Below are 10,172 nucleotides of genomic sequence, written 5' to 3'. Positions count from 1 at the left end.
TGCAGGTGTTGTTCTTGATTCCAGACACATACTGTTATCTTGACAAAGAGCCACTTATGTGTGATCATGGAGTATGATGTAAAGCATGGCTCTGAAAAAGAGTTAACGAATACATGGAGCAGGGCTTGTCTTGATGGCACCAGTGTGTACTGAGCTGTATCCACAAACATAACTCAGCGTGACGAGCATCAGTGGTGGGCTTAGGGGACTGCGGGTTTGCTCTTTAGATCACCATAACTTGTTGCCAGTTTTCATTTGATGATTTTACACAGCTGTAGCAATGTGAATTAAAACTCCTGACACCCCTCTGAGCCTTCATTTCCATTTTCTAGATATTTTTTTTAAAGTCACAGGGAAGTTTTCATTTGCCTTAAGTTACACAGTTGGTTAGAGATGGGTCTAAAGAGCACAAGGAATGTTCTTCCAGAAGTAACAAGTAGTTTGTTCAGCTGTGGATACCTTCAAGAGCCCATTTTTTCTAGAAGACAGGAACTGCTCAGCCCTTTGGTCTGAACATCAGGCCTCTTCCATATACGCTAGGTTGTACATCTGGAATTGTTAGTCATTCTGAAAGTCTTGGCTCAGTTGTGAATCCCAGTTTTTCACTCACTGTCGTCTCGGCCATTTCAATGGCTCATTAAAGAGATCTGCTAGTTGGAGGGGAGTCCAAAGTATACCTGTTGCTTTTTTCGATACAGAAATCCAGAGTCTTCGTAACACACATTTTGTGTTATTTTTGGCCATATGATACTCTATCTGATTCATTTAATATTTATGGTTCGTATTTTCTCTTAGAGGAAGATTAGGAAGAATCCCCATGCCTTTGTCCTTGCAAAAGCCAGACCATCATTGTTATTTGGATTATTATTATTTTATCTCGCACTGTGCTCAGGGGTTTCTTGCAAGCAGCTCTGCTCGATTGTTTAGGTGGTAGAAGTGCATGGACTGTGCTCAGTGATCTTTACTGTCCTTTTTGTCTTCCAGATCGAGGGATTTTAATGGCTTTCAGGTAGAAGAAGGTGGAGACAATCAAAATGAATTCTATGGACAGGCACATACAGCAGACCAATGACCGGCTGCAGTGTATAAAACAGGTAAGCTGAAGGTGGAGATCATTGCCACTAGACAAGCATCATGTAGTGTGTGGCAGGGTGTGTTGTGCATTATGGTTACCTGTCGCTTAATGAATATCCTTGCCCTTTAAGAGGGGGGGAGGAGAGTGGTAGGACTGAGACATTGCAATCTCATTAAAGAGAAGAGTATCTGCTGCAAGAGCTGGTGTATAAACCTCAAAAGCCAAACTTTCCCTTTCACCTTTCTAAGAAATCTTCAGCCTGGAGACTCAACAAATCTGTCTCAGCTGACAGCAGTGGGGTGCTAGTACTGCCAGCTCTGCCCTGAAGGTGTCACAGTGGGCAGCCATCGTACTTGTGCTCTGAGTACAGTAATCCAAAATTTTGACGGTCCAGCCTTGGACAGTTGGCATAGCTCCAAGTGCTCAGGTTAATCGGTTTGTGCGGAGATGTAAAAACTTCTGTTTGCAAGGTAAAATTTTCAGAAGCATCTGTTTGTGAAGATGAAAGGCCCTTATAATTCACAGAAAGGCATTGGGATCTAAGTCTCATTTACAGATTTCCGCACTGTAACTGTGCTTGCAAATTTATTTATAACCAAGTGAAACTACAAAGGCAAGGATGGAATGAGCAGATGCCATCTTTCCCTGCTTTACTATTCTCAGTGAGCTTTGCTCTCTGGCATTGCAGGCAGCATGTATCCTCCCCTTGCATTCTTCTCCATGTGCAAGAATCCTTACAGAAAATTCATAGCAATGGTCCTTTGTGTGGAGGAGGTGAGCAAGAGAATGGTTTCTCATGTTGATGTTCCCTGTTTTTGTCTCTAAACCAATGCGTGCATGCAGTAAACAGGTGCATAAATGCAAGCTGCACACAGGTATTTTGAAGATTGGTTATCCCAGCTGAATCCGTGAGATGAGCTCCAAAGTTCATATCTTCAGAACCGGTTGAAATTTTCTGAATTACATTGGAAAAGCAGAAAGACGTTATTCCATGAAATAATGTTCCCAAATAATTTTTCCCTGTTGTCTGAGCAGTTTTCTCTGTCAGTTCAGGCCACAGCATGTTTAGAGGCCAGAGTCCTGCTGTTTCAGTTTTATATCTGTATTAACTAAGTTAAAAACCTACCTGCCTACTTTTGCTGTGGGACATGTGCATATTGCTTCTTGAGGGAGTGCAGCATTTCTCTGTTCATAGATTTCTTTGTGTTGTAGACACAAGTGCCCTAAATCAAAGGAACTGATAAATAAGCATGGGGGTGGTACTGGATCGGTCTAGATTTTTAAACATATTTTATTTCCTTTTATCTACAACTCTCTCAAGAGGGGCAGTAGAGGTGAAGGTGCTGATCTCCTCCCTTTGGTGACCAGTGATAGGACAGGAGGAAATGGAATGAAGCTGCATCAGGGGAAGTTCAGATTGGACATTAGGAAAAGGTTCTTCACTGAAAGGGTGGTCAGTCACTGCAACAGGCTCCCCAGGGAAATGGTCACATCACCAAGCCTGTCAGAGTTCAAGGAGCTTCTGGATGATACTCTTAGTCATATGATTTAGTTTTAGGTAGTCCTGCGAGGAGCAGGGAATTGGACTTGATGATCCTTATGGGTCCCTTCCAACTTGAGATATTCTATGATTATCTGTTTCCATTCTCTTAGTTTCAGCATTATGTTTTGTCATGTTTGCCTAGATATTGGTAGAAGTTTATATTTTCTAGAATGTGTTGTAATGCAAAGAACAGAAATTGTGTGTTTATTTGCAAGTCTGGCTATGCAGATGCTTTGGGGGGATATAAAAAAAGAGTAGAGTTTATACCTAAACCAGCTGATTATTCTCTCCATGTTTCCTTTATAAGAGAGAATTTCAGAATAAATCAAACAGAGCTAGTTCATAGGTCAAGGAGCAGAAATAGGAATCTGTCCCTGCAGAATTGCTGGTCATAATTCAGCCTCGGTCTGCGGTGGCTCTCTCTCTCTTTCATCACTCTGTGGTGAAAGTTAATGCATCTCATGGCCCTTTAGAGGCCTGAGGGAAATGTGAATTTTGGGATTTCGTCACAATTTCTTATGAACAACTATCTGGTTCAGAAAAAACATCCCCTTGACTGGCACAAGTTGGTGTCCTTTTTGGCTGTCCTAGCCCATAGGATGAAGAATGAAGTGACTTGCAGAACAACTTAACCTTCCAGCTGTAAGAACAGGCCTTTTAGATCAAGTGGAGACAAATGGAGGATGCTGCTCAGTTCCTTTTTCTAGAGCTGTCAGTTTCTATACATATAGAATTTGTATTATTTTAATTAGATAAAAGAATATCAAATTACATTTCTTGCAGTATTAAAGAGATATTTTTGCCTATGTAATGGGTACTCTGTCAGTTAAGCCACTAACTTCATTTATACATAGTGCTGGTTTACATATGCAGCTAGGATATTTCTTCAATGGTGAAGGCCGAGGGGAAGGGAGGAAGGTCAGATTTCCCAGTATTCTTGGTTTTGTTTGGTCCTGTCTGGAAGAAGGGTTTTCTGGTGGGCAGGGGCATGCTTGCATAGCTGCTCTGTTCTGTCAGACAGCAAAGGATGCCTGACGAGGAGGTATCCTACTTGGGCATGCTCGTAAATTCATGATGCCTGCATTTTATATAGGCCCGAATAAGAGAATAGGGATGCTTTTGATTTCAACTCATGAAAAAGTGTAGTTAACCAAGACAGTGACTGACACCAAAAATATATAGCAGAAAGCTTTTTTGTGAAAGTGGCAATACTTTCAGTTCTGTTGGAGCAATGGCTAATACTTCCCCCCCCCCCCCCCTTTTTTTTTTTCCTTGAAGAATTTAGTATGGAAACTGCTCTTTGCTTTTTCACAGTTCCAAAATCTTTTGCTGTTACCTTTGCTGTAGTGGAGAAAGAGACAAGAGACAGAAACTGACTCTGACTAGCTTTTTGGAGGAGACTCGCCACTCTGTCACAGGGTCATAAATTTCCAGCTTGGAGAAGTTTACCTTGTTCTTTGAGACAGGTCATTATCTGGCAAAATTAATGTGGTACCGCAAAGAGTAATTTCCAGTTCACCCATAGAGAACTGGACCGCACACTGTTAAGTGCACGTTGGTTTTGGGAGCAAAGCAGTACCTTGCATAGCCGTATCAATGTATGCTCACTGATTTTGGGGATTAACTGCAGGGTCAGACAAAAATCTGCCTGCCTTTTCTTCCCTGGTGTCCAGTCTTTTATTCTTTCTTGTCAGCCTGTGAACAAACACTACTGCTGTTCTCCTGAAGAGATGTGTGCTTTTGGGTTGGTTAACGCAGCAGTGGCATGGAAGGCGCACTGCAACAGGGGGAGGAAAAAACCATCCTTTCTTGGCGCCCAGCATCTGCATGTTTTATAAGCTCGCTGGCAGCTAGTGGTTCATGCACCCAGACCGAGAGCTGTCTGCCACCCTCCTTGCCCCTCACCCCAGTCCCTGAGAAACGCTATAAATGGTAATCCATGTGCCTCTTTAACTAGATCAGGTTTCAATGCAGGGTCAGGACAGGCTTCTTTCTTCCCAGCTCTGTGACTTGTGAGACACCCACAATATCCTTGCTGACTTCTGTTCCAGGATCAAGGTTGTGTTTTACCTTCATCTTTCTTAGCACTTTAAAGCTACAAACCCAAAACTTGTATATGATCAGCTGGTTAGGAAATGGAGAGTGCGTGTGTGTGTGAAGTGTTTCAGAAGAGATGAAAGGGCAAACTGAAGAGGTGGCTGTGTATTTACGCTTAAAAAACCCCCAGACTTCTGTGGAAGTCTGGAACAGTTTGTGTGGTCTCTTTGTAGCTGATTCCCTCAGTATTTGTAAGTGTATGTGCTTTAAAATCAAACATAGGGTTTTTTGATATACAGTGGAAAAAGCCGAAGTAACAGGCTTCCCTTAACACATGCAATTAGTTTGTCATGACACAGGAGACTCTTCAGAGTATGTTGGAGGCTGAATCTTCAGGGTGCAGACTCTTTTTCTTTAATTCTTTGTCCATACAAACAAAACCACAAAATTACTTTGTGCTCAGCAAAGTTCTGATGGCCCCTGAGAACTGCCCTATTTGAGGCTGCAGTAATAATCTGTTTATCTGCTGAGTACTCGCAGGTGGAGTGGCTCTGATGCACTGCCTACCATGGAGCTCCAGGGCAGCAGGAGCTGGCTCGGGTGGGCACAGAGCTGAATATGAGGGCTTCCCTGGTGCCTGAGGCCCAGGCACGGCCTTCTGAAGGAGCCAGCTTGGCTCCCACTGCATAGGAAGTCCCGACAGAGAATTGACTGGTCTTCTTAAATGGTTCTTCATAATAGACCAGAGGTATGGCTGTAATCAAACGCCATTCATTATTTTCCTTATGTGATACGAGCAAATACCAGGCAAAATCAGTGGGTTGCATGACATCTCTCTACTCTAATCTTGATGGGCCCACTTCAAAAACTTAGAGCTATTTTAAATCTAGGGACTTTTATCTTTTGTTGTCTCTGTTTGCTGTCAGTCAGTTTGTAAGGTTTCTATACATCTCTTCTGAAATTCTTGAAAAGAGGAAGATGGAGAAAATCTTTCTATATTTAGGTTACAAGGAAGCCACCACTTTCAGAACAGGTGCATGATATCTTCCTGCCATGCTGAGGATGGTTGTCAGGGTACATACTAAAGCTGTGCTGAAATTTTAGTAACAGGTTAAAGGGAAGTGTGAAAAGGCGGTCTGGTGTCAAAAGTATTTGGTTGTGGTGGGAGCAGAGAAGGTTGTTTCTGCTGCTTGTGTCACAGTACATCAGGAGACATTGAGCAATATCATCAAACGATGCTGGATCACTTGGGGAACCCCACTTAATTGGAGGCACACATCAAATAGCTGCTTTCTAGAAACAGATTAGCATTTCTACCCTTTCCTTCAAGAAAGCTTGCTGAATTGCTGCAGTTGTGAGGCTTTATAATGCCTACCCAGCCATTCAGAGAGATATGCTAAAAGTTGTAATTGCTGTGTGTTTTGGTGATATTTTCTTGCTCAATTTGGAAACAAGCAGGCCCATTTTTTTTCATCATTCAGCAACTGGGTTTTTGGTCGCTTGCAATTCAGAGGAAAATAGAATTCTTTGTGTATTTACGTAACTGTTAGCATTTAAGCCCTGAAAGACTTGAACTAATTCTTCTGCTCTTCAGTGTTATTGTTGCAGATGCATGTAAATGGTCAGCAGTCCTAAACATGTCATTTTTATTTTATTTTGGACTGGTTAATATGGACTGGTATGACATTACAGCTGAAAAGGTTTTAATAAAGCCTCATGAAAATTTCATTCTTGAAGAACTTTGAAAATGAGAAGTGTTCTTATGAAGGACACATTTATTTAGAATATGTATTTTTTGGTTGTAGCCCATATAAGTGTTAAACGTTTTTTTAGCAGCTAAATATGAAATAACATATAGCAGTAAGGCTAATGGTGAAAGAGACCTTTCTTTTCCATAAAAAGACATTAAATGGGCTGCAAGTGTTACAGCTTATTGGTTGAATGGTTCATCAATGCCATCTTAGTAGCTATATTTTTTCTTTTTTTTTTTTTTTTTTCTGAGACCCATAGCTGCAAATTCTTTGTCTGCTTTTGTGCTCAGTCTGTTGGAGTATTCCTCTGCTAGAGTTAAGTATGTTTAGGAAAAACTGACAGCAGACCAGCTTTCCTGGCTCCTCTAGTCCATTTAGAGACTTGTCAATCAACATTCCTGCCCTGTTAGATCCTGCATCCTGGTAGGGACTGCTCTGACTCAGGCAGTGAAGCGACAAAGAGGCAAAGTGCTAGAAACACTTCTGGAGGGGAGGGGGAAGAAAACACCTTCTCGATGTTTGCTGTATTTGTCTGGTTTATTTATCTGACGAGATTCCAGTGGGTGCAATATAACCCATAATCTTTTGAGGCAGGCTGGTAAAGTCAGTGTGGGTACGCTTCTTCCCAATTTTGCTGCTTGTTTCACTGCAGCATCTGTCCTCAAGGCCTGGGATGTTGGTATTGTTAACTGTTTTCTAAAAGGAAAATATGCATGTTTTAAACTTGCACTTAAATCTTCTAGTACCCATAGTATTTAGAATAATTTCATTCTTTTCTGTGCACCTAACTAATCTGGCCTATTGGTAAATAAGGGTGAACATTGGAAAAATATAGAAATCTGTATGTTGGATCCATGGTATCACCTCCGTGTCAAATGAGCATAGGAAGTCCTTTTCGTCAGCAGCTGGGTCAAACTCTGCAGCAAACATGTGATGTAGCTGGCAACATGTCTTCAGCTTCTGTCATGCCGTTTCTGGCTCTTCCTTCATACATATGCGCTTGCTACGTCAGTTCCTTCCATTATGTGCATTAATGCAGCAGTAAATCCATAGCACGTATGACTTATACAGCATTTGCACATAAGGACCGTTGTATCTGTTTGTAAAAGCAGAAGGTGTTTTTACAAAAGTTGTTTGAACTGGTACTGTTAATACCAAGAGCCTTCAGCTGTGCAGACCTCTACCATCCTCTGCTGAAGGAAAAGTCTCCTCGCTGGTGGTGTTTGCTCCTTATTGCTTCTGTGCACTACGCAAGAAGAGCCATTAACGTAGTACATAGGTAGGTCACAAAGCACATGCTGCGGACAGTTTTGTAAGCACATGCAAATGAAAAAGATTTTTGGGGAAGCGTCTTTCCTCTTGACATCTTCCACTATGGGTATGAGTTCATGTAGTGGTAATTTTAAACAGTCACCTTGAGATTTTATCTCTGCATAGCTTAAGAGATTTAAATAATAAAGATTAAGTCAGTTGATTAAAAGTGCTATAAAAAGCACAATCAGTGAGTAAGTAAATTACGCAAATGAGTCAAAAAATTAATTGGAAAACAAAATATGTCCAACAAATGTGCTGCTGTTTGACCAGGTATACTGAAGACTATTGATTATTTCTCAAAGTCCGTGCATTTGGTCTCCTGAAATTTAGAAAATTAATAAATGTATTTATTTGAAATGCATTTTTTAAAGTTGGCTCAGTATACAAGTCAGAGTAATCTGAGTCAGTGCTTTTTTTCCCCCCTTGCCATCAACTCATTGTATACTCTTGGGTAGCGTTATTTCTTTTTAAAGGATGTACTATTGACAATAATCTTACAGTAAAGGGATGTTGTAATATTTCATGAATGTCTTTAAAACACCTTGATATGGTAAGAGCTGCGTGGAAAAAAAACACCGACCCAAACTTTTCAAAATGCTGTGATATGCACCTCAGATTATTAAATTGCTTATAACACAGAATTATTTATATAAATTACCCACTTTGCCTGTACCCTTCACTTAATCTTCTACTAAAAGACTTTGTGAAGCTATGGGTTTTTTTTGTAAAGAAGGCAGGTAAACAAGTCGAGAACAAATAAGCCTATTTTCATCAATAAAAACCATTAACAATTTAAATAAATATTTAGATCATTATTCTAATAGTGCAATAGTATTCTAAGGGAAAGACCATGGCCACTGCTTTGAGAAAATTAACTCCTTGATATGTTGAGATATTTAGGACTGAAACTACTGGCTGAAAATCACGAGGGCATTAGAGAAGAAAGCTCCTGTATTGTTATATTGTCTATTGGAATGATAAAGCTAAAGAAACCTTAGCATCATTGCTGTAGTCACATATAGAGACGTCTTATGCTAGCATGTTATGACAGGGAGATACTAATAGAAAATGGCTTGTTCCTGTTGCCAAGAAGAGTGAGTGAACTGGTTAGGCAAACTGATTTCATAATTCGGTTGAGCTGTAATTGCAAATTTAAAGATAGATTGGAGTCTTGCATCACTGAGTATGGCCTTAGAGAAAGAACAAACAGTTGTATCTTTGTTTCTTGACTTTTTTCCCGTAAAATCACTCTTTGTAAGTGATTAAGGAAATATAATTCAGAGCCCCCTGATTATTTTGAGTCCTTTGTAAACCATACCATTCTCAGTGCTCTCAGCTGGCATAATAGCAGTCCAGGTGCTGGTGGTAAGAAGGGTACAAAGATTGGACTGGGCACTGTTGTTCCATCTATCAATAGATTAATAAAAACACATGTTGCCACTGGTGTGCAACATTTCCATCTTCAGTCAGATCTGGATCACAGCCTTTAGGACCCCTAAGTCCCAATTTCTTCTTGGGCAGGGGAGAGTGGGGTGGAACAGCAGTAGATGGGTTTATGACAAAAGAAGTTTAATTTGCTGCATGTTCATTTACATAACACAAAGTTATATCAAAGCATATCATAAATATATTGCAGTTCTGTAAATATGAAAGGTACAGAGCAGGAAGACACCGATGTAATTCTGATCAGCAGAGCTAGGGAGTGATTCTTATTTCATCTCTTCTAGCTTCTGTGTATTGTGTTTGAGGATCAGGATGTTGAATCCATCTCTAACACTTTTGTAAAACTAACGGACAAGCCAGGCTTGCAATATCTTTCCTTTCCTCCAGCACATGCACATAGATGTGCAATCTTCCTCACAGAGCTTATGGTATATGAGACCCAGGCAGCAGAACAAGGCTATTAAATTACCAGGCATTCACCTTTTCTAAAACCAATACCGATTTATACGAACACTTTATACTAAAAGTGTATGAGAGAAGCATGTATGGAAATCTGCATTAGTACAGGTTTTGTCCCTTACAGTTCACAACTGGACAACTTGCTTTTTTGCAATTCGGTGGCGCAATGCTCCTATTTTTTTATTTGTTCTTTTTCTCATTTGTTTAACATGTGATTTTCTGGTTTTAGCGTTGACTCCCCTGCTCGTCTTACCCAGTATTTTCATGTAGTTAAAACATCTGATAAAGAGGTGCTGTTCTTTGCTCAGTATTTACTGTTTTCCTTTGAAAAAGAACCTGCAGTGGGCAAATGGGACAAAGGTGACTCCCTTTCATACTGTTTTTTAGAAGTAGGCATGGCTAACATGGTTTTAATCTCTCTCTCAGTGTATCCAGTGCTTCTTAAAATGTGAGCTTAATAAAATATTTATAAAGCCTCTGGTGGAATGAGCCATGTAAGTGCAAGATAATTCTATTAATTAGGGATCTCTCAATCTCACAAACACTAAAT

At 40.4% G+C, this 10,172-nt stretch overlaps 1 protein-coding gene across 1 annotated transcript in view; it reads left to right on the top strand.

Moving 5' to 3' along the window:
* Nucleotides 1-1,004: 1,004 nt before the first annotated feature.
* The window catches only part of ZMIZ1 (zinc finger MIZ-type containing 1), a 159,031-nt gene continuing 149,863 nt past the window's right edge, over nucleotides 1,005-10,172 (top strand). The window contains exon 1 of the mRNA XM_059821143.1: nucleotides 1,005-1,094. Coding sequence (XP_059677126.1) covers nucleotides 1,035-1,094 — 60 coding nt within the window. The 5' untranslated portion in view covers nucleotides 1,005-1,034. The remainder of the gene's footprint in view (nucleotides 1,095-10,172) is intronic.

This window comes from Gavia stellata, chromosome 9 (assembly GCF_030936135.1).
Source record: "Gavia stellata isolate bGavSte3 chromosome 9, bGavSte3.hap2, whole genome shotgun sequence".
In the NCBI taxonomy this organism is placed as follows: domain Eukaryota; kingdom Metazoa; phylum Chordata; class Aves; order Gaviiformes; family Gaviidae; genus Gavia; species Gavia stellata.
Note: the sequence above shows the minus strand (reverse complement) of the source record. Positions and strands in the feature narration are given on the sequence as shown.